The sequence below is a fragment of the Opisthocomus hoazin genome, chromosome 1, assembly GCF_030867145.1.
Source record: "Opisthocomus hoazin isolate bOpiHoa1 chromosome 1, bOpiHoa1.hap1, whole genome shotgun sequence".
Lineage (NCBI taxonomy): Eukaryota > Metazoa > Chordata > Aves > Opisthocomiformes > Opisthocomidae > Opisthocomus > Opisthocomus hoazin.
Window position 1 is genome coordinate 75,996,817 of NC_134414.1, and position 24,613 is coordinate 76,021,429.

Below are 24,613 nucleotides of genomic sequence, written 5' to 3' on the forward strand. Positions count from 1 at the left end.
CAAGGTCTGTTCAGAAACTCGACCACCACACCAGAACTGCTCCACTTTAACATAAAGCCTGCTCTTACTGCCCAGAAAGCAGTGTGACCATACAGCACTTCTCATATGTGCCTGTCAGCCCACGACGCTAGCATAAATGGCCTTTTAATCAAGCTCCTTTGTTGTCACACTGTCAGTGCAGCTGTGCCCGACTGAGGGAAGCCTAGGACTGGCGGGTAAATGGATCCTATAGCTACTGAACAAAACAGATACAGTGCTTTACCAGTAACATGGCCTGCTCCTGGAGCAGCTGCTGCTGTAGAATTTCCAAGTGCCGCTGCTCCTCTTCTAGCTGTCGCCTGATATACTCCTGTCACATAGAAATTACCCAGCAATAAATTTATTCAAAAGGAATGCATCAGAACCCCCTGGGTGGAACACCACACGCTACTTCCCCAGTTCAGCTTTAACAAGAAACACACTTCACGATGGATTAGTGCCTGCAGATCAATTGAGGAAGCCCTGCCTCCTGAGCATTGAATTTTGGCCCCTTCCGTCCTGAAATCTGGACTCCTGCAAATGTTGCCGGCACAGGCCAGAGCTCGTATTTTGGAAGTGGTTTCAAGAAGCAGCAAAATGCACTTGAAGGTTTTGGAAAGTTAAAACACAGCAAGTCTGACTCAACACAGCCAACACAAAGTCACATGCAAGTTGTATTAAACATTAGTTCGTTGCACTGGTGCGATGAACTGTTAGCAACAGCTAGAGCCAGGCGTAGTGTAGGCAGACCTGGAGCAAGCTCCCCCAGAGGGGCTCTGCCAAGTGCAGCTGGGACCTGCCCTGCCATCTCCCCTGCCGCCCTCACCAGAAGCTTCTCCTGAGCAGATGCTGCCAGCCTTGCTGAATTATGCGATGGTTATGACACAAACAAACATCCACCAGGAAACAGATATTAGACCAAACTCGCTCACTCTTGCCACCTAGCCATCTCTTCACCTGCAGCCTCAACAGGCCGAGAAGTTTACCCGCTGCTTTGCTTCACCCCCTAGAAGAACTCCAACTCTGAAGCACCAGACCCAAGCCAGTAACATCCTATCATGCAATTAATGGAAGTATGTAACATGTGCATGCGCACACACACAAGCACACGCACACATTTACAGTGTATGCATAAAGAAATTAATGGATCAGTGATACAGTGATGGGAGCTATAGAAAGTCTTGTGACAGACTGATGAGATACACTATACTGTTGTTATGCACGTTGGCCGAGCCATACTTTGGGTTAACAAAGATTCTAAGAGGGGGCATGTCTTTTCTTCTTAAAAAAAAAAATAATAATTCAGAGTGGTTCAGCTTAGCCACATCAATTAACCATTTGTCATTATTGGCACTGTGCGTAATTAGCATTTCCACAGTTTAAAAAGCAGCTGGGGGAATACCCGGTGTCTGCCCAAAAGCAAATTGCTGTGCCATAATTAGAGATTTTCCACATATTTATTCCCATTGGTTAGTCTTCTCTCCTTTTGACTCAAAAATCTTTGAAATATACACAAACACAAAAGAATCCCCCAGTAACACAATCATCAATGATCTCAAATACAGTGACTTCATGTAAGAAAAAATTAAAGAATGTCAGGCCAAAACCAGCATTCCTGAAGTTAATGGGAAATTTACAATCAGCCTCTAGGACAGCAGTTTTTGGCACTTTATTTGGGATCAGTATTTTGTAGTACATGCAAAGTAATTACTACCCTGATTATCACCCTGATTGAAATTTTTAAAGGATTTTAAAACATGCAGATTTCATGCATAAATATGGCAGCTGCATTTCACAGTTTAAAAGGTTTCTCACCTGTACTTTCAATGTATTAAGGGCACATTGACACAGCTTAAGATATTCCTGCTGCCTGAACTGACATACATTTTTAGAGCTGATTTTAGACAGACAGAGTAAGAGAAAGAGATTGCATATTTGAGTTTTAAGGAGGAAAATCCCCGGCAGCTCAAAGGTTCCATCTCAAATTCAGAATATTCAAAGTTTATGACGAGCCTCCGACCAATTCTGGGTGCCAGAAGTTGACATGCAACAGAGCTGCCCTTCTCTGGGAGGCCTTCTGAACAAGGGCATGTCCTGCAAGAGCCACTGATGCAGCAAGACGAGCCTAGAAATGACTTTCAGCCCCAAGTGATGATTTTGCCAATTCTGATGTTTTTAGTCAAGCCCAGCGGCACGAGTTGAATTTAGAATGAGCACCACAACAAAACTTTCTTTTTTTGAGGGAATATTGAGGCTGCCAGAATTTTCCATAAAGCCCTACAATCTATGTTAGTGCATTTGCTGTCAGAGACAACAAAGATGAAAGGCTCAGCGTTAGGTTGCCTCTAAGCTGTTTTAGGCTTACTAATTTTTTAAAAAATTAAATCAGAATTTAGAAGAAACAAATCTATTGCGCATATATCTGTATCACGGACTCACCTGTTCCCTTTCTACCCTCCTCTTTTCCTCCTCTGCTCTTCTTCTCTCTTCCTCTTCCTTACGCCTCCTCTCCATTTCTTCCAGACGTCTCTTTTCTTCCTGTTCTCTCCGCCTTTGCTCACGCTCCTGTTGCCTTCGAGCTTCCCGTTCTCTCCTTTGTTGCTACAAAAAGGGAAAAGAAACCACAAAGTTTTACTTTCCTTATCAAAGAAAGAGGTGGAGTTGTTTTCTGTTGTGAAGAGAGGGATTTACCAGGACTGGCAAGCTCTGCAACTGAGTGACAAAACATTTTTATGCAAGTGTTCCACCAGGAAACTAACTCATACCCAGCACACAACTATCCCTAAAAGCAGCCTCGCTTACTCTGTCCGATTTCTTCACGCACACACACAAAGTCACATACCATATTCCTGACAACCGAGGTGTGGAAGCTCACTGCTGCTCTTCAAGAAAGGCTCACGCTGAAATCTCAATCTTTGAACAACTGCTGAACTCAAATCTTAACCAGACAGACAATTTTCTTGACTTCAAGACACTATGTAAATGTTGTCAAAAGCGAATTATCAGCCCCACTGCATCAGCTAAAGCTCAAATGACAACTATCTGAGCTTTCAGTAAGCACCTTCTCTCTTAACACAGTTCATAGGCCGCTAAGAATTTGGAGGTGTTGGCCCAACAATCAAACTTGATTTAATGCACTGCCCAAAACTTTCCCTAAGAGGGAAGGAAGGCAGGCTGACCAACAGCACCTCAGCCCCTCCCAGAACATCAAAAGCACCTATATGTAAAAGAGGAAAAACAGCTGAGCTAAGCTTTTACACTTACACAGATAAGCTTTCACGCATGGCCCAAATACAAAGTGGTGCTGATAAGTCTGCTCAAGTCTGAAAAGAACCTGGAAAACAGCTCTAGAAAGCATGAACTGACTCATTTGTGTCTACAGAGCACCATGTATGACTTCAGAGGAGACATTTTAAATGCCCCAGCAGTCGTGACCAACTCTTCCTGCGCTTCTACAGAAGCATCCAGTTACTCCACCTACCCTGAAATCCCAGGCAGCCTCCCACAACTGCCTAAGTGTCAAAAGACCCAGCTGTCTCCTGCTCAACCATCAACTGGGAATATCTCTACAACATTTACTTCCATTACAGATTTCTATAATATGCTACAAAACTATAGAAGAAACATAAACCAAAAAAAGCACACTCAAATCCAAAGAACAAAATGAAAACCTACTTTGGTTATTCTTTTTCATGCTTAGGTTATGGTTAACACTATCACCATTTTCTGTTGAAGCAAAGCTGCCACAGATTTGCCACTCTTAAGGCACTCCAAGTAGCCTTGCAAGAGCACTGAGACGGAGCTTTTAATTGGGTTCACAAACCCAGTTACTGGTGTGTATTTCATAGTTATGCTCAACTGAACAAGCAAAGGCCAATCTATACTCCCTGTGTTACTTCACAGGATGAGCTTTCTCTGTCCAGCACGTTACCCTGCACGACTATAAAGTAACTGAAAGCTCAACAACCTTTTCCATCTTCTGGAATCGATACTGACATGACAGTGGAGAAGAAACGCTGGGGGGGGCGGAAAAGATAGTTAAGAATTGGTAGTACTTAAACAAAATAGGCTGGTTTATGATTCTCTTTAACGAGCTGCAGTTTTGGGCAAGATGCAACTTTCTTGAAGACGACTGTTCACATACACCCACTCTGTAACTACGACGCCTGCCTTCCTGGCCCACAGCGTCATTCTGGGTTCACCACCACCTTCCCGTGCAACAAGACATAAGTTCTTTTCTCCCCCATGTTTTCTGTATCTTCTCAGAAACACAAATTGCTTACTCTTGCATCTCCTAACTAAAGCATCTACCAGCCTTTTCTCTCGTACTTAAGCAAGCTCTCTTCAACGAATGTAGATTTAAAAACAGTAAAAGTGCTGCAAGGCACCTACAGCACACAGTGCATTTCATAGGTTTCGCTGCTTCCCCTCCTTCATTTTTTAAGCACTGTAAAAGGATTAAGTAGGCACTTTTATTTCTGAATATACACATCTGTGTCAAACAAATTCTATATTTAAGTCAATATATTCAGATGCCTCTTGGCTAATCAACTCTGACAGGCTCTTTGTTTATGAAAACTAAGATGTGAAGTACAATAATTCTGCTGCCCTGAGGATGCAAGAGACAGCACACTGCTGACTGGTTAATATGCACATTTATCAACTCAAACGCTTTGTAAACATATGAAGCCTGTCTGTCTAACAATATAGTGTTGACATTGTTAAGGGGATATATTGCAGATCTTGGGATGGCGTCATTCTCACTACAAGAAAGATGGGCAGAGCTTAGGTCTTTCAGATGAAGCAAATTCATCGCTTCTTGAATCAATTCAGAAGTATCCAGCAATAATTACAAGTAACTGAACTTAGTACGAGAAAAATAAATTACAAATTGTCTATGAGCGCCAATTTCCCATGGCATCATGATATAAACAAAACCAGCTGTTAAAAGACGAGATTTTTAAGCAAACCTTGAGCCAGTTTGCTAGCTCAGTACCCATAGTAGGTATTTATTATCCAGCAAAACAAAAAGAGGGATTCTCTGCCACCAATGTGTGTTTTAGTCAAACCTCCAAAGCACAAATGTGCTATTGTCTACGTGCCAAAGTACAGGGAGAGATGGGTTTCTTGGCATCGCTTCCGCCTTCCCGTCAAGGCAGCACCTCAGCCCCTCGCCATGATGCTGGGAAGGAAGGCACTCAGCACTGCAGGAGCCCACCCCAACGCCCCCATGATCCACTTATTCCCACACCCAGCTGTAAGAGAAGTTTCACTTTCTGTGCACGTGGCCTCCGAAACCCAAGCAATTGAACTACTGGCCGCTAACAAAGTGGAATTTACTTTTAACAACCCCAAGGTAAGGAAACCTACAGTGACAAGCATCTCTTGGGTCCTAGTCTGCATCTTGTCACCGTGATGGCAAAGCTGGTTGATGGCAAGTCGTCGTTGACCCAAGCTGGCTTCAGAAGCAGCCCTTTACCTGACTTCCTACCATCTTTCTGTTGGCACAAGGTCGCCTTCCTGACTGCCTCTAACAACAATTCCATGAGGACACATCAAAGCCCTCATCACCATGTTCCTTTTGCTTGCCCGAAGCAGGGGAGAGGGACAGGGAAAACCATTAGTTAAAACCAATATCAGCTCTGTTTACAAAACCCGGGTTTCTGAATTTAGTAAGTGTGATTTTTAGATATTATAATTCTTACCATGCACTACAAAAAAGTCCTGATGTAAAACACTGTTGCTTAATAGACAGCACATATAGATCTGGATTCACTGAAATTATGGATGCATATCCAGACCAACTTTCACTGGATACAGTATTACCAACTTTCTTACACTTGTCAGATGGAAAGCTTCTTTTCAGGTAGCTAAGAAGGTAAGGGCAGGAACTCTTTAAAGGAATTTCAGAGATGCAAAGCAGAATTTTGACAGAGCCCATACAATCTCAAATGTCTGCATTTCACAAAATTGGCATTTACTATGCCAACACAAAAAAACAATACTGAAAACACGGTGTCAATACTCTGGCTCCTTGTCCGGTTTTAGGGTGCATTAATGACGATCTTACAATGGTACCCAACATCTCCAAACTGGAAGACCATGCAGTAGAGCATGATTTACCAGGAGGGGGCAATGCAACTACACATGCAGTTGGTGTACACCAATGAATTCAGGACCTCGTTCATACAACTGAAATGCTGAAGACAAATATAGATCCTCTAGTTTTATATTCATAAAATATTATTACTGTCATATATCAGATAAAGGTTGATAAATATATAATATTAATGATTTCTTTCACAAAGAATTAAGCAGCCTGGTATCAACTTACAAAGAGGACTGGAAAAATTAATAAAGAGACTTTTGTTTTGCCCACACTAGAGATCAACCAGAAATGAAACTTCTTGCTCAGTATCAATCCAAACTTGCAAGCAATTCAGATTAGGTAAGATATGAATAATCTCCCCTTCTGTAAAAGAAACAAAGCCCTGGCAGAAATCGCCTGCAGGTACACCTACATTAGCATCTTGGTTCAGATCAGGAGTGCTTTTTTGAAGTGAATCATCCAATCATCTCCACTTACCAGGTTTTGTTTCATATTTTGAAGAGGTCTTGGAGTGCCAACCACTCCTTTTGGATGAAATTAAAAAGGCAGATGCACTCCAACCACAAGCAGGCACACAGTCTAGACCTCAGCTAATCCAAAGGAACTCCTCCTGTCTTCAAACACAGGGAGTGAAGTCTTTGCGTCCTCAGCACTTCAATTATTGTGCTCCACAAATCTGCTTCTACTGGACTGTACTACTCGCCAGTAGAGCTATAACCTACCACTTCAAAAACATCCGCCTCAGGTTCTCATAACCAGGGACACACATCATCTAATGAAGTTATACTGAATTGTGGATGTCCACACAGAACGGGATTCCACCACAGCTAATTCTGAATTTCCCAAACCAGACTCAGATTTGTAAAGTACAGATTCAAATGCCTTTCCATACCCGTCACACTGAGCACTGGTGTCTCCATGTTGCTGAACAGAAACGTGCTAGAACAGCTTTGAACAGCCGAGATTTCTTGTTTTAACCATCTGAACACTTATATGACACATAGCTGATATTTATGCAACTAATCTTTATATGATTTTTAAAGGAGAGGTTGGGGGAGGACAAGCAATCCCCTTCACAAAATCTTTTAGGTAATTTTCTGCACTTTGACCACATATCATTTCCATTTCCTAAGTAATACACAAATTATACGGTTCCTGCAACAAGGAGTTTTAGAAGTCACCTATATGCCTTTTTAAAAGTAGTATTTTCTCTAATACTGCTGAGAATTGCAGTTGTTGGCAGATGTCCTAAACACCGTTCCTGTTGCAGTCTCGGTCAAAACTGTCTAGGCTTTCTGCCAGCATTGTGAGAACAAGCCCTCAATTTTAATTTAGGAAGCTGGAGGGGGAGAAGGAGGGGGGGAAGTATAAGCAACTTGTCCAGGGAGATTATCTAATGCATAAAATTCCTCCCAAAGAATGTCAGACTGGTATACCCAAACACACACTTACTCTACACAAGAAAAAATTACAAGAAAGCAAGGCTTGGTAAAACTGATGAAAGCCCAGAGACTCAATGTCTGACGCTAACCTTAACTCACATTACCAAGTTTTTCATTGTTTACTGGCTTCATCAAAACGGGGGTGAGTTAAGGACAAAGTGACAACATTTCAATATTTTGGCCTTCAATTGTGTCACAACACTGATGTTTATCTATATATGCGTCTACCACCCTTCCCCCATCTTAAAGAGCGTTTTGGCTGTTGTTTTGTTAAAAATCATTTGGGATCACACATTTTTCCAACACAAGATCCAACAAACTGAGGTTTTTTTGAAAACTCAATGCGAGTCTTTTTTTTAACTCACTTTAAGAACAATACGCCTGACCCATCACCTGCAAAAGGAAACCTTTATAGCTCATCATTCATATTTGTGTTTCCAAGGGAACCAGACTGAGGTTATAGACTCAATCTTACAAAACGAATTTGACATAGTTTACTGTGTAAACTTAGTCTGTAATGTATCAATCTATGTTATGTGCGGTCTTGTGGTTGCTGAAGTCACTATTTCTGTGTGGTATTTTAAACAGCAGGACTAATCAAACATAACTTACAGGCAACTGCCTTTTCTTTTTAATTGCTCATTAAATTATGATTTCTGCAACATCCCCAAAAGGTTCAACCCTGTGCAGCAAAGAGGTGCATTGCTTTGTCTCCATTACTAGCAGCAGCATCTCCTTTATTTTGAAGAGAAATTCCAGATTTTAAAGGTTGCATTGATTCCTAAAGTTAAGTGACCTAGATAATTTAATCGTAAACCCCTTCCTTGCCAAAAAAGTACCACCTGCAGAACCTCGGAGATTAAACAGGCATTTAAAAGAACTAATTGATTCCCACACTAAGCACAATTTTAGAGGCCAAGTGGTATCTCAACTTTTGCCCACCTTTTCACAGTAAGGTACTTTATTTTCATATTGGCCCATGCTCTCTTTTCCTAGCCTCTTTTTATTATCTGCTCCTCCCACAAAATCGCTACAGAGCCAGAGTCTAAAACAGTTGGAAGAGCTATGATGTTTATCTTGGCGATCTCAGAAGGGTGGAGAAGAAACTGAAGAGAAATGGAGTTTATATGCCTCCCCCTTGACCCTCCTCCTGGCTTCACGTGTGGCTGAGTCTTTGCTACCAATCTCTCCTTATAGCATCACTAAACGCACTTGCACATTGAAAATGAGGGATAAGGAGCATAATGTGACCTGGAAAGCTATTTAGAATTTTGCATTTTTTGTTATGTAAACACATCACGAGATGCAAATCAACATTTGGTCCTGGTTGCGTCCTCGTTAAACATTACCAGGATTTGGAAAACCAGACTGGATGTATTTTTTCCATCCTTGCTAAGCGAGCAGTTGGAACAGCAACTCAAGCAAGAGGTCATTTAAGGACGACTGGAATTTGACCCTGCACTTCCTGAGGAGCCAGAGGATTGGTTTCACTTCAGCTCTGTGTCATACCCAGCTCTGGCCTGAAGAACTGTTTTGAAATACTCCCACCTCTGAAGCTCACACTGCATATTCCATCTGCATATATATAAATGCACACGAGATCTTAGGAGGTGAAAAGTATGACAGAACAATATTGTACATGTACGTTCATTTTCTTTTATCTTCAGGTAGTGTATGCAAATTGCACACTTACCATATCACAAAAGTATGATTTACATATTTGTAATTTTTGCAGAAGTATAATTTTAACACTGATTTAAATCTAGGTGGCTTTTAGTCATCATGCTACTCTGCATGAGAGAGTAATACACAAAAAAATAGGCTTCTGCCTCCCATGAATGAGTGCCAAACACAGATGTTTGAGAAAACTTAAAAGGGAAATTTGAAGCATGTCATGGCCCCAAAAAAAGTAATCTTGAGGCACTGCCCACTTTAAAAAAATCAAATCCATCTGAGAATAATTAATGTCGTCCCTTCTCTACAGCTACCTAAAGTCTAGACATGTTGCCTCTTCTTTGGAACAGAGACCAAGACGCAGCCTCCCCCATTTACCTTCAAACAACCCAGCTTTGGCTCCTGTTCCCTCCATAGGAGCTGCTGGATATTCAAATGCTTCAGAAGACGGCTCATATCCAAGTAGCCAGACATGGACTTAAGTGCTCTGCTCTATGTTTGCCAGTGGATTTACACATGTTGTTTTCTTTCCTGAGATGTGCTGGGGCTACAGGGAACTCTTTTGAAATGGGCGTGGGAATGGGAAACAGAAGAGGAAGAGGAGCTTTTTTGCCCCCCTGAGCTCCAGCCTCCTGTCTCTACCTCTTCTAGCCGCCTCCTTTGCTCCTTCTGCTGCTCGATGCGCTTCTGCCTCTCTGCCAGCAGCTGCCTCTTGTACTCCTCCTGCTCGCGGAGCTGCTGCTCCTGCAGCAGCTGCTGTCTCCGAAGGGCCTCGGACCGTTCCTTGTTTTCCTGCTGTAGTCTCAGGAAATCACGTCGGAGGGTTGATTCTCCAGGCACATTGACAATGGAACTGCAACAAGAGGAAGTTAAAGCCTCCCATACAATAATGCCTGATGGGCCATTAAATACCCTTTCCAAAGCAGGGGAGCATTAATAAAATATAGCCTGATGTTAAATTTTAATCTCGTTTCTTTCAGAGCGAAGACACTGGATGCATGTCAAATACATGCTCTCAGTGGTAGGCGTGAAATGAGGCCAAGCAAAATAAGGACCAACTCTGACATTCTGGAGCCCCTGACCAATCATATTTGGCACAAATCTCCCTCCATCCAGAGCTCGCTGGCTCTACGCCATACGAGGGGGAGCTTTAAAACCTTTAGCAGTCACAGAATAGGTATTCGGATCCTTCGGGTGGTTTGTGTGGCTTCTGCTTGCACTTAATAAGAGACAGAAATTTAGCGTGCTACTGATTTATAGTCACAGACCTCTAGACTTACTTGGCTTGGACTGCCCAGAGCCCTCCCAACAGCAATTATTACCTTGGCTCTCCTTCTTGTTCAGGCACTTCCTCCTCTTCTTCCTCACTTCCACTATATTCATACTCCGTCTCATCTAATGGGAAAGAAACAAAGGCCCAGATAGTGCTTATCTTTAATTGTAGGACAGGGGGGAGTTGCAGCAGTGCCTTAGTGAACCAGTTCTTATCCCCTTCTGTGAGAAGATCTATCGCAGAGCCTAGAACTCATTCTGCATATACAAGCCCATCTTCCCACACTTGCAAAGCAGCACAGTGCTTTTCAGTAGACTTTCAGCAAATTCCCTGAATGACACCAGGTTCTATATGTAAGACAAGACACCTGGAGGACCTCGGCACCACCTGAATAAAGAGTACAGGCTGCACAAGACATTTGTTTCATTGCTCTTGTGATGGGTTATTTCCTGCGAGTCTGATTTATGGCTTCATTCCAGGAATGAACCTACTACAGACCAAGAAAGGGAAAGGCATATATGCCAATATCCTCCTAAATACTGTTTAATGCTAGTACAGAAGAGTGGCCCAGAAGTGAGTAAATTTGACGTACATGAAAATAAGACACTTGAAATCAATACTTTCTCTGTAGAGGACAGAATAAAACCTAAAAGCCTGATGATCATCGAAACGTGAATTAAAAAAGAATCTTTCAAGGGTTTGGGATGTTTGGAGCTTTTCCAGGGGTGGGGACTTAGAATGTAAAGTAGGACAAAAATATGTATTTTTAACAAGCTGCAATACTTGATTTCTAGAAGCTGCATACCTTTCTCTCCTCTCTTCTTCCTGGTCCTGTCTATATGGTCCTTAAGCTGGATTCGGACTTGCCTTTCATTTGGTTGGTCACGTATAAAGGGATGTTTCAAGAGTTGCTCTGTAGAAGGTCGCTGCATGTAATTCTTCACTAGACAGCCTTCTATAAAGCTGAAAAACTTTTTTGACCTGAGAAAGCAGGGAGGGAAAAAATCAAAACCAAAACAGGATCAGAGGTAAAACTCAGCTCAAATATTTTTTGCTCTTCCTCAAAGCCTAATTCCTTTCCTCAAAGAGCATCACATCCCAGAAGATGGTACAAGTGCAGTCTGCAAGTGTGCCTCCTAAACAGAGCTGAGCCTGAACTCCAGCTGAGCACCGGGCTGTATGGACACAGGGCGATATCAACACACCTGCAGTGCTTGGGCACAGCCTCACAGTAACGTGCCCTCTTTCACAGGCATAATTGCCCTGAAAGGCAGGATCTGAAGGGAAGGTAAACCATGCAAACCCAGCTCTGCTGCTTCTGGACCAGAGCTGGGTAGCATCCAGTTTGCTTGGAGCACGGGCAGGGCAGCTCTGGTGTGTCTCCACCTGCCCTTGCTGTCGAAGGGCACGTCTGCTTCAGAACAGCTGTACCGAAAGCCACAAGAACCGTGGCCAGCGTTCCCCTGACACAAGCACCACCTTGCTGCTTTTGCATGCACCTGGGCTCACTGAGATCGGTCTGCGAGCATTAAAGATTACTTTATTTTTTACATGAAAAGTCACACAAAAAACCCCCCAAAACAACTCATAGAACAACAGGCGGGTGTTGAACAGTGTTGTCTGTTCAACACAGGCACCTGGGGTCAAATTCTCACCGACACAATTTAAGGGCATGAAGTGAACCAAGCTCCTCCTGCAGACTGCATGCAGTGGGCAGGGCATGGGAGTTAGCTAAGCTGGAGCACCACCTTCCCAAATTTGTGCTTCACTTGAGCTCCTGAAAGAGGACCTCTCCAGACAGAAGTCAGCAAACAAGCCGCCTTGCAAAACACCATTAATGGAAATATTCAAAACTAAATTTTTCATCATTTGGCCTATCTTCTCATAACCTGCCACCGAGTGCACCATCGAAACAGCCGAGTCCCAGCAGCACTGGCTTGGCCAGTGTCACTTTCTGATTGTGAGGTGCTCTCAACCTGCTCCCGTGCTCGGGCGGCAGACACCTCCACTACGTGGTTAAGTGTAAAAACAACGGTTTCCATCTATCGCTTCACTTTCCTGCTGTAATCGAAGAGGTAATTTCGCTTTTTTTTTTTTAATTCCTCAAACCTTAAGAGTTATACTAAACAAAAAGGTTCATGAAAGGCTTCTGCAAATACTGTATATGCATCACTATAACTTATGCAGAAAGCAAGTATGAGAGAGGGAGAGGGATGCCTTGACAGTACAAGTGCATAAATACGTCAACCCAGGCAAACACCAAGCCCAGCAAAGAAGCCAAGTTTCTATTATGTTGATATCGAATAGGCAGTCAAATCACTTCATTATTTTGACAGGATCACAGCATCCTGTGGTCACATTCAATCTATACAAAACCTCTTTCTAGAGAGTATTTTTGTTTCACATGTGCCAGTTGTAACCAGTAACTGGGAGGAAATCCTCCGATACTAATGGATTCTTCTCAGTTGGCAAGAACTGCATGCTCAATTCCAATCATTTACAATAATTATAGTAAAAGCCTTCATTAGTTTTAATAGCTCCTTTCAACTTAGCAACTAGAACTCTATAGTGTCGTTCTGTCTCCGTGTTACGATACATCTGAGAAAACATACTGCATATAGAGTGCTGCGGGAGTTTATTTTTTAAAATATGGATACATTTGTCACCTTAATACAGATGCTGCTCTGTCAAGAAAAAAAGCTTGGTTTTTATTTTCACACAAGTCAAGATACAATTTCTCTGGGACAAACACAACTATATAAACAACGCATGCTTTCTATTTCGTGCTTTGGTTCAGTGGCACAGAAGATAACAACAGAGTGATTTTTGCTAAACTGCGTTAACAGTTCTGTGGAAGTGGTAACAAACCTGCACGCAACGAGACACAAGAAAGCATCAAGCTACAAATGGGGCTACAAACAAGAGATAACTAACACATACCATTTCTTGGATTTTAACCGCGGTGGAGGGTTCCTGGGTATCAGAAAGAGTGCCCTCATGGGATGCATGTCACAAAGCGCTGAAGGAAAGAAAACAAAACCGAACAGAAACATACAGACGTTGGCTTAGTCACTCTCTGTCAATACCACAGCTTCAGTTCCCACAACCATTCCCACCATACTGAGGGCTCATGCAGCCAACAACACAACTAAACAAAATTAGCCCAAAATGACAATAACTCCACAGCTTTATGTGCCAAGGGCAGCCCAAAAAAGAGAGTAAGATCGAGGCACGGATTAACCTTTAGACTCCAGCATGATGCTAACATCTGCACACAGCCCTCCTCCAGCCCCAAGTCATCTAACTTATGTTCTGGTCAATAAAATATCGGGAGAAGATGATGGCAGAAGGGAAGAATTAAACAGTTACTGTTTCAAACAAACTTCATTCCACCTGCCCTCCTCTCCCATTACGCAGACAATTAAGGCAGGACGCCTCATTTTTACTCTCCAGACTTGGAGGTTTTCTCTGTTCCAAGGCATGATGGTTTTGAAGCATGGGAAGGTCTACACTAAAAAAAAAAACCAAAACGGATTCCATGCAGACCTGAAATGCAAACCCACAACTTTTCTCCAACGAAGTCCCCTTGGTTTCGGCAGACACTTCGTGGGAGTCCACTAAGGACAGCCTTTCCTCCTGCCCCAGAGCAAAGCACCATGGCAGAGCCAACACAGGGAAAGAAGGGAGCAGGGAGGGAGGCTTCCCAGGAAAGGATTCTAGAAGAAAACCCTCTGTTTTTAACATCTTCCTATGCTTGATCTCTTGCACCATCAGTCTTAGCCTGAATGATCACTGCAGGAAGAGGTAATATTTTCTACCCAGCAGAAATTCAGGAGAAACAGACTGATGTGAAGAGCATTATGGATTCAGAGATAAGGGGCCACAACCTTGGCAGAGAAGACCTTTGTATGTCTGTGGACCTCCTCAGACCACCAAGCTTAGCGATGGGACTCTTCAGCCTCTGCTGGAGGAGGAGACAGAGCCCACGTGCCAGAGGACAGACCAAGGCAAGAGCTGTTCAGCATTTATGTTGGATCTTTGCTTCCTTCTCAAATGCCCCTGTTGTGCTTTTATACAAAGAGGGGCCAAGCTTTGCTTTGGCTTGGAAATGAAAAAATATCACTGTCCAATTCCAGGCTTGCAAAACCCACAGACACAGCTTTTAACTGAAAGCCACCCAGGCAACCCAATGCACTGAACAAAAAGGTACAGCAAAAAGGAGGTCAAGTGGTAGCTCAAATGCTGTTAATACAGCACTCGCTGAGGTGTCCTGGGAGCAGCTCTCACATGGGCAATCATGCAAACGTGCAATTAGGAAGATAAAAAAAAAAAAACCACCAAACACACCCAAACCATCAGACCTCCTAAAACATGAATCAAAACAAGAACACTGTGCTTTGATTTATAAATTTTACATTAACAACAACAACAAAAGATCAGGCAGCGGCTATAATGAAATGACCACTTTTTAGCTAGGAAAATATCAATACTTCATTTCAACATGATTATTTCAAAGACAGAGGTTTCAAGCTGGGCTGTGGTGGTTGTTTATGTGTAAAAAAATTTAACTAACTCACTCTTAGGTACCTTAGGCTGTTATTTTTCAAATACAGAGCTCCAGCTGGAGTTGGGGGTAAGCGTATTTGCTAGTTCAATAAGGATTTTCATAAAAATTACCACTGAAAGCCAAAACTTCAGGCCTAATTTCTTTTCTTTTCTTTTTAAATCTTTTTGTCTTCCTTGCACATATCTGCTGTTTGCCTTGATATTCAGCAAGAATAAGTATGTGAGGGGAAAATCAGCTATAAAAAGTTGTGCATTATCGGTTTCCAGATTTCCAGCTCAAAAATACCCATATCAACTGATGAGTTTTCTCACACAGGGAGCATTAAGTTCAATATTCTCGACTGAAGATGGATTTACAGTTTAAGTCATGCCACTGCTAAGGAAGATCAACAACCACCCACCAACCCAAGTGGAAAGAAAAGAAGCAACGTTAGCATTACCCAGACTGACAGAAAGCCAACACAGAAACAATTGCTACAGATGCTTTTTTCATTAAGGTCAATTTTCTTGGGGCCCCACTGTCCCTCTCCCCAGCTGAGGTTTCAGCATCCCAGGCCAGGCCATACACAAATTGGGACACAACTCCAAAACACATGATACTACCCATAGGAAGGAAGCCTGACGCTCGATTAGCATCCAGATATCACTGCTATACAAAGTAAATTACCGCAGTCTGCACTGTAGCGCTTAAACACTACCCTATCTTTATCAAAAGCGTTGCTATTTATGGGATTTTATATTTATAGGGCAGGCAAAACCAAAGCGAACAGAAATAACTCGAGGATACTTTCAGAAACCTCAAAACTAGACTCAGATTACAACCAGCATCTCCCAAGTATACGTTTCAGCCTTAATCAGCCCACTGGAGAAGCACACGTATCACTTACGGGGAGCTCCTTCTGCCATCTCTATGGCTGTAATGCCGCAGGACCAAAGGTCACTCTGCATAAAAAGAGAGAGAGACCATATGTTAGGAGGTGGATTTACCCATTCAGACAGTAAGAGAGTACTATTTACAGGGGCCCTGTAGGTGAGACTGAAACCAAATACCACAGCTATTTAAATACTATAAGCTACTTTTTTCCTGTAATGGTATCACAAACTCCTACTTGGCATGTAATACATTTAGATACATATACACACAAATGCGTGCATGTATTCATACAGAGTATGCAAACAACCCTTTCTAGTAACACATAAAGTCATATTCACATTATGACAATTAAAAATACATTTAAAAAACAAAAACTGAAAAACATGAAATCTAAGCCTATGAAACAACAGAATGTTCAATATTCCACTGTTTACAAAGGACTGAACATCTCCCCACAGTAGATTCACAGAAAACATCGCACCCGTTCCCCCAAACAAAAGATGGAGAAAACGAAAGACTACGAAGACTGCGGGGCAAAAAAACCCCAGAACCTGGCGGGTCTTTTTCAGTGGCTTAAACCAACAAATAAACAAATACAGATTAGTGGAATACACCCAGTCCTAAATTTGTTCTAGTCCCAGTAATCAAGTAACAGCTTTACATAGGGGAACTGCCATCACTGCTAAAATTGCAAGCAGCCTCTGTTGGACACATCGCTTGGGGCCAACGCAAACGCTCTGTGCCTACCATCTCAGCTTTGCTTGAAACGTTATGGAACAAGCATCCCTCAGTGGAAGCTTTTCAAGGTACCACCTCTGGCCAGCGCCCCTGACTAGGGACATCCTGAGCGAGGGCCAGGAGGGTCAAAAACAGGCAAGAGCTGGAAGACTCCTGGCGAGGAACCAAATCTGGAGACTCCCGTAGCTTAAGGGGCAAAACATGGGAGGAGGCTGCAGAGAGCGAGCTGCTCTTCAGCAAAGCAGTGTTCATTTTTGGTCATAATAATGATTTTTTTTAAATATTAGTCACAACTAATGAGCAAATAAGCTCTTCTGTACTACAAGTAGAGGAACGTTTCTAATGATCCCATTTTCAGACCCAGCAAGGCAATCATTTCTCTTGGTCCAATCCAGCCATTTAAGCTAAACTGCACAGCCGTACAGAATCTTATTCTTACAAGCTCTTTCAACCATGAATTTTTTTGGGGGGCGGGGTGGAGGTAGCCTTACAAGCTGCACCAGGAACAATAAACAAGTGTATTTTTCACGCCATTACTGCATTAACTAATACAGCATAGAGTTTTTCTCCTTTATTAGATCATTTAATAGCCACCCTTCCTTCCTAATAACTCCATCTGCGAAGACAGAAAGCGGTATCTTCAATACAATGAGCTGATGGATGTAAAAAGCAATTAAATAAAGAGAAATACGATCAATCTTAGTCAAAAGGTACAAAATCACCAATTCAAATAATCTGGTTTTTTTTTAAATAGATTTAGGCACACACGAACCTACAGATAGCTAACACTACCATCAATCTGAGCAAATTTATATAATTGATATTCAGCTCTAAAATTCATTGTAAGGCCTTAATCACAGGCTTTCTGATATCTTTGTTGCCCTTCTTGGTTAAAAGTTAGAACAATTGCATTAGTCTAAGTGAAGATTTTTTTTAAAAGCATATTTCCCCACTTTTCCTTTCCTTGTGCTTTCATTAAAGCAAGCTGAGAAGAACTTTTAAGATTACAGGACACTTTCACTAGATAAATTTAAATACACATACATAATATTCTTAACAACAATGCAAATGCCATCAAACCAATTATGGTTTTGCAGTAATTAAATCCTTGGTTTGCAGCAAACTATGTAAAAACTTATCTCTGTTAAGAAATATTGCAATGGATAAATTTTTATCAACTTGTATATGTATCTTGAAATCAGGAACAGGCACAGTTTAAAGAGCTCCTTCTGTACTTCACTGGCTCTCCAGGCGGTGGTTCTATTTAAGGCAACACCTAAAATGCATTGTTCTGGGTTACTACAGTAACTAGGACATAGCCTAACACAATTTAAAGTACAATCATTATATAAATTGAGAACATGAGTGTTTCCAGTTTAACTAATTTTTGCCTTGTCTGAGCGCCTACAGCACACTGAAGTCCTATACTCCATATGTCTCAAAGCTATGCTAATACAAGTAATGGCAACTGTTAAAAGGTCACAATGTGACAATCACCCATACCTTGTACTCCTGTAATAAGAATGTATTTACAGAAAATAGTGTTACTCCTACAAGGCATAAGTAGTCTCAAAAACTGCCATCGTTCATGGACGTTCATATTGCAAGTGTATGATGTTTTTTTTTTTTTTCTATGAACCGGACTCTCTTACTCTGTAATCATACGTAGCATCTGGATTTTCATCACAGGCAATGACTTCTGGAGCCATCCAGTACGGAGTTCCAATAAAAGTGTTTCTCCTGCCAACTGTCCTGTCCAGCTGAGCGCTCACACCGAAATCCACTGTGGGTGGGAAAAGAGTACAATAAAATAAGAGGGAAAAAGTAACGCAGTGATTACTTCTGTAAGGTGATTTGGAAACCAAACCCTGTGGATGTTCCATGTGGGATGACCATGCTGAGGAGAAATATGATGATTAGTACTGAGGCAACCGAGCCCTCATGCTTCACGTGCAATGTGCTCAGGCCACAAGCGCCAAGAGACCCTGCAGCGTGTGACCACCCCTCTTGCACCTCTCACCAGCCTGCCTGTATAGAACGGAGCGTACAGCTGCAAAAATACTGCCTGGGAAGCTAAGCAAGGGCTATTCCCTTCCTAACTGGTGAAGCCAAGTTCCTTTGCCTGTAGAGGAGGAGTTGCTTCCCAAAGGTACCTCTCATGGTATGGGAAAATCATGCGCGTGAACATGTCTCCTTTTCAGCTGTCCACTTTTTCTGCTCTAAAATCGTACAGCAAAAAGAATCTGTTGCTCGGTGAATCACTCTCTGCTCTAACGCACAGAGCAGATGCGTCGACAGGAGCGAAAGATGAGGATTATTCAGGAGCTGCCAACTTTGAGCACACACACACATGGGTTGCAAGAGAGATGCCCATTTCATTACAGGGCAATTACGTTACAAAGGCGTTCTCCTCCCTTCCGTTCTCCCGCTCACGACAACAGCAATGTATGCCTTTCTACACCAGTAACCGCATTTGCCTTAGGAGGGCTGTGTCAGCTTTACCACATCCATCACCTGAGCGACAGTGACAAACTGGTGTAGAGGAGCTCGGTGGGAGCAACGGTCTGGGAGCTACAGTGCTCCACTTCGGACCAAAAGGAGGAAAGCTCTCCTGAGAGCTTCCTCCTCCAGCAGCCGGGGCATCTTCCCATGCCTCGTGCTGCAGGAAGGTGTAGCGCAAAACAGAAGGGATGTGGGCTGGGTGGGAGGGCTTCAGCATGGCTCTATATTTAACCTAAAAACGGTGGTGAATGTAGCGTCATACAAACACAGAAAGTTAAAGTGTGCCGTAACTGGAAGAGGCAGATTAGAGAGAAGGAAAAATAGAGTTTGTCCACTTGGAAGAGAGAGAAGAGGCCAGGGATTGGCATGGTTTATTGGCAAGCACGCCAGAGCTGGAACTGCGTTTTGAACTTCATGCCACAGCTCCCTTCGAGTGTGCCATCCAGAGCATTTTTGGTCCCAGAATCTGCACAGCAGGTGCTATTTTAACTAAAGCTAAATAAAAGAGTGATTCCCATCACTTCCAGAGTCCAGAATAAAGGGAATCAGAAGCAGCCCAAGTCATGCACGGCTCGGCGGGGGGTTCAGAAGAGTCCCCTCACCGATCCCGGCATGAAAGCCAACACCTTCTAACGAAACGCATGCCATCCTCCCAAAGCAAGAGGAAACACGTGCAGGGTCTTGACTCGCACAAGAACAGAGACAGAGTGCAAATGCTACAGAACAGGTCACAGGGCTCTCAGAGGATAAGATCAGTTTGGGAATAGCAGAAAACAAAGGTTGAAGAAGCGGACGTGCAAGCCTACTTACCGAGTTTCACTTCTGCGTTCTCTGTTAACAACACATTTTGGCCTTTGATATCCCTGTGAATCACATGATGAGCATGAAGATGTGCCAACCCCTGCATGAAGAAGAGAGGAAGGAGAGGATATCCAGAGTTAGGCTCCTGGCTTAGCAACAGACCACCCGTACCCAGCTCCCCCACAGCCCATAGCCCTGGGCGTCAGGCTCTAGCTCAGCAGCTGGGTGCGATGGGACCCGGGCACGCCGCTTGCACATTTTTCGGTACCAGAGCAGAGACACAGGCCCCCGGCCATGCACACGCTGTACCTAAACACAGCCCAACATCCAGACGGTGCAAACACCCCTCAGCTGTTGCGTGAAGAAAGCTCAGCTCCCAGAAAGCCTCCGTGCAGTGACCACGGCATCAGTGTACGTCACTGACGTCTGACATGCACAGGGTCATGTAGAAATTAGTCCGGGGAAGGGGGGTGGAGGGAGAAAGGAGGCAGCATCAGCATGTGTATATGCACCCCCAAGAAGGGAGTGGGAGGGTGATGGACTGGCAGCAATGTCTGAGGGTGAGGAACGACTGATGACAAACAAAAGCTCTGCTGCAAAGCTGCAGTTCTCTTCTTTAGCCTCTATAAATATGAAGCCAGATAATTGTTCCTCAGGAAAAAAAAAAAACAACATGCAAAAGGGAAAAAAAAAAAAAGGCATGAGCATTATACTTTCCAAAGGAAACAAAACCTCCTGGCATACGGCACTTTTTGTTGAGACAGCACCTGGATGCATGCCCCAAAGCGTTAGCCATGTGGAGGGAGGGCTGAGGAAGACATATGTTGCATTTTACTCTCTAACGTAATTGGGAGAACAACAGGCAACCCTCTTAGCAACTGCCTGTATTTTGGTTTCTCCTCAGCTCTCTGCTCGGAAAATTGTAGTCTCCAGTGGGATCGTCTTGCCTGTTCGTGTTGCCCTCATAGGCCTTTAATGTTTTATGAAAAATAAAGAAATAGAACCTTTACAGCTGCAAGAGGTTAAGAGAGTAGTGGTTGCTGCAGAGAAGTATTTCCTAACACATGCTCTTCATTAAAAGATCATTTACCAGTTTGCCTACATAACCATTGGGCTATTTTCTTTTCTTAAAACAGTTAATGAGCGTGACAGAAAAGACCACCGTCCACAGCTCCTCCCCACACATGTCACAAGCAAATCAAGTGAACCGCTGATGTTCCCAAGACCCTTCGCTGGCTGCTAGTGCTAAGCGTGGTCTTATTTTTCACAGGAATGAAGGCTTTCCCACAGCTTCACACTGGATACTTTTAAAGCCTTCTGCTACGCTGACCAAGCCAGAGAGATAATCGTCTGTTCTCTCCAGAGTACCATCTAACCTTACCGAAAAAACACGCTTGGGTTTGCGAAGGGCTGGGAGGAGACAGAGGGGCAGGTCTCCATTCTCCTGCAGCCCCAAGGCCCCTCCAACCACACGGGGATCCCCTGGGTCGACCCTCACCTGTGTCACCTGCACCAGCCTTTGTCACTTTAGCTCATTTTAACTTTCTGTTACACAACCTCTCTCCTCCGTCTCTGACAAACTTAGTGTCGAATGAGGTTGTGCAATCTCTCATAGCAATGTGAGTTTAGCATTCCTTTTTTCCAGATATTCCAGTTTCTGCCAGCAAGCAATTAAGGCTCCTTTTGCAAATCTCTCACACGAATGAGAAAACAGCTTTCACCTAACTCTTTTCTGAGGTAAATAATTTTTTCCTCTTCTTAGCGAGCGCGACTACTTTACCTCAGGAGAACCTAGGATGAATGCAACATAGCATGCAACGCCTCCAAGGTCACACAGCTCTCCAATCAAGCATAAGATCAGTCCTGCAGAAGTTAGCTTACCTCACACCAAAGCATGCTACCCATTTGATTTGAAATACAACCACCAGTAGGTATTCAACTTTTCTTCTCCCTCGTAAACAACCGAAAACGTGCCGGCCCAAACACCAGCAGACAGACACTCTCCTAGCATGTGGAGTTAGAGTGAGAGACCAGAATCATATGCCTCCCTCCCTCACTAGCTTAAAAATTGCCAAGGCAGAGAAAATGTGCAACACAGACAACAGCAGCATTGATTTATGTAAGAGCCGGTGGTGGCTTCCTTTAACATAATGCCCTTCAGAACTTCATTTATGATGAGGCAATTGAACAAACACACTGTGTAGTGGTATGAGTAGGAGGCAATTTGTTTTACAAAGAAGCACGAGGAAAACCATACCAGATTTACTTAGTGCAGCAAACAAACGCCAATTCAAAAAGCACTTAAACTGTACCAACTGGAAATTAAATATGAAGAGTAATTAGTTAAAGCTTCAGTTTTAGAAAAACTGGTAAGTGGCATCCCTCTTCCTGAGAAACTTCTGCAACGCTGTCTGCTAGTACTCCACAGCATATAGCCACATACGACGTAGCTGCTTGCTCTAGACAGACTGCAGGAATACACAATACGTGAGCACGTCCCAGCACACAAGTCCTGACTGCTGGCCTGAGCCAACAACTCCCTTCCTCCACAGACTTGATTAGGAGCAGAGAAAGATGGCTGCAAGCCCCTTTGGCAAAGCCCATTTAGCACCCTGTTTTGTTATGACACTGTTATAACCTCAGGCTTCTCAAGAACAGTATGTTATGGACACTGTTTCACAGCTTCTACACTAGGTAAGGTCACTGGTTCTTCCTCTGGCTTCTCATGACTAAAACCTGCTATTTTCTGCAAGGCTGCTGTTACAATACGCTACAACTCATACCGAGTTAAATGATGTGGAGCAGACATCTATCTGCTCCTACGCATTCTCCAAGCGATGACATGGCTAACGGGATTGATCAGAATCAGCTTCTTGCAGAACCTCAAGCCAGGCTACATCTCTGTAAGATTGTTTCTGTGTTTTCAAGCAGAGCAGACTATTTTTCTTACCCGGAGAATCTCTCTGGAGATATATGCTATCCAGTCTTCTTTCAGAGTATTCCCTTTTGTGTTCTTCACAAGGTCTGTGATAGAGCCTGCTCCACAAAACTCCATAACAAGCTGCAAAACAAGTATCAGCATACAACCAACATTAAACACAGTTCCCAGCTGTCTAGCAAAGCAGAATAATCAGGTTGCAGCATTGATTTGGGAAACCCTCACGAAGAAGAGAATGTAATTTCTTTTACATCTCTGCCTGGAAAATGGATTCAAACCAAATGTCTTCAATGTGTGGCAGACATATATGGAATATGTCTCACATTAGTTACCACATTTTTAAGGACTGATTTAATCACTGTAATTTAATGCTGGGAATCTGGATTTGCTCAGCTATGCAAAATGAATTAGCAGCAACAGGAGTAAGAGCACATCCAGTGCTGAAGGAATCAAACCAATCACACCTTCAAAACACAGCTTATTCTTTAACTCCCATTTATTTATGGAAGAACATGCACTGGCGTCTGTGCCCTGCCATTTCAAACTCGAACTTCAGTCCTCTAGAGGGTGTAGATGACTTGGGATGAGAAACATAATGGGTACAATTCTCAAGTGTGGCTTTCGTTTTACAGCCACACGTTATCACCGCTCAGCTCACCTGCCTTATTCCCATGAAACATGTTACTATCCATCTGGGAAATAGGGAAAAAAAAGTTACTTAAAGAGCAAATCCATTGCTAACAGCAAATCCTGGTTCAGCCACTGTCTTAAGGATGCATGATTAGTCTGTGTGATTCACTTACCTATCTGTTCAGGCAAGCACCGAATTCTATTAGTTTGTCTTTCCATAATGTGATATTTCTGTCATCCTGAAACTATATTCAGGAGGGAAAGACTTACGAACATGCTTGAGAAATATCTGCTTACCCACAGTTGGTCATCATGTCCTGGAGGACTTTTCTTAATGAACGCACCATAATAAGTTGCAATATTTCTATGATGAGAGTATTTCTTTAGCATATTAATCTCCAGTTTGATTTCTTCTTCTTCATCCTTTGGGAAAAAAACAAAAAAAAACCCCATGTTTAATACACCACGTGGATTATTTATTTCCTCTTTCACACAAGTAAATTTTTATAAAGTTCAATTTATACCAGCATCACACTCAGTAAGCACATCCGATGTTCACGCCATCAAAATCCTGTTTATTGAGATAGTCTAAACCAGATCTTTACTTTCCAAAGTTTTCAGTAGTGCAAAAAAGCAAATGAAGGATGCACTGGACTACATCAAATGATGGAGCAGGACAGGATGTTTTTTCAAAAACCCTATGCTTGTAATACCATAAGTAAATACATAGCTATCAGGCTATTATTCTACGTAACCCAGAGAAGTAGAAAACCGGAAAAATATTTGATTTTATGATAGAGGAGTATTATTTCTCTCTTCTTCATTTTTTTTTCCCTTCAATTTCGAAAATTGCAACCAGTTCCATTTAAACGCCAGACAGGGGCTCAGTGCAGCCGGCTGCCGAAGCAGGCCCTCCGGGGTGGGTCCCCCCACGGTGGGGACCACAGGGTCCCACCTCGGTGCCAGCACAGGGCTGGCACAGGAAGGCAGAGGTGGAGATCAGGAACTCCCCTGACCGTGCGGACAAGGCGTTCGCCTCCTGCACAAA

The 24,613-nt window shown here is 43.0% G+C and overlaps 1 protein-coding gene across 6 annotated transcripts in view; it reads right to left on the reverse strand.

The window, feature by feature from the left end:
* The window catches only part of MAP4K4 (mitogen-activated protein kinase kinase kinase kinase 4), a 165,985-nt gene that overhangs the window by 36,243 nt on the left and 105,129 nt on the right, over positions 1-24,613 (reverse strand). For 4 of the 6 annotated variants that reach the window (XM_075426491.1, XM_075426509.1, XM_075426518.1 and 1 more), the window contains exons 4-14: positions 23,863-23,988; positions 22,948-23,058; positions 20,007-20,097; positions 18,347-18,477; positions 15,970-16,024; positions 13,457-13,535; positions 11,322-11,497; positions 10,566-10,638; positions 9,886-10,096; positions 2,458-2,619; positions 263-349 (exon numbers count right to left, since the gene is read on the reverse strand). In XM_075426491.1, the coding sequence (XP_075282606.1) occupies positions 263-349; positions 2,458-2,619; positions 9,886-10,096; positions 10,566-10,638; positions 11,322-11,497; positions 13,457-13,535; positions 15,970-16,024; positions 18,347-18,477; positions 20,007-20,097; positions 22,948-23,058; positions 23,863-23,988 (1,302 nt within the window). The remainder of the gene's footprint in view (positions 1-262; positions 350-2,457; positions 2,620-9,885; positions 10,097-10,565; positions 10,639-11,321; positions 11,498-13,456; positions 13,536-15,969; positions 16,025-18,346; positions 18,478-20,006; positions 20,098-22,947; positions 23,059-23,862; positions 23,989-24,613) is intronic. The other 2 variants (XM_075426500.1, XM_075426533.1) reach the window with 1 other exon arrangement.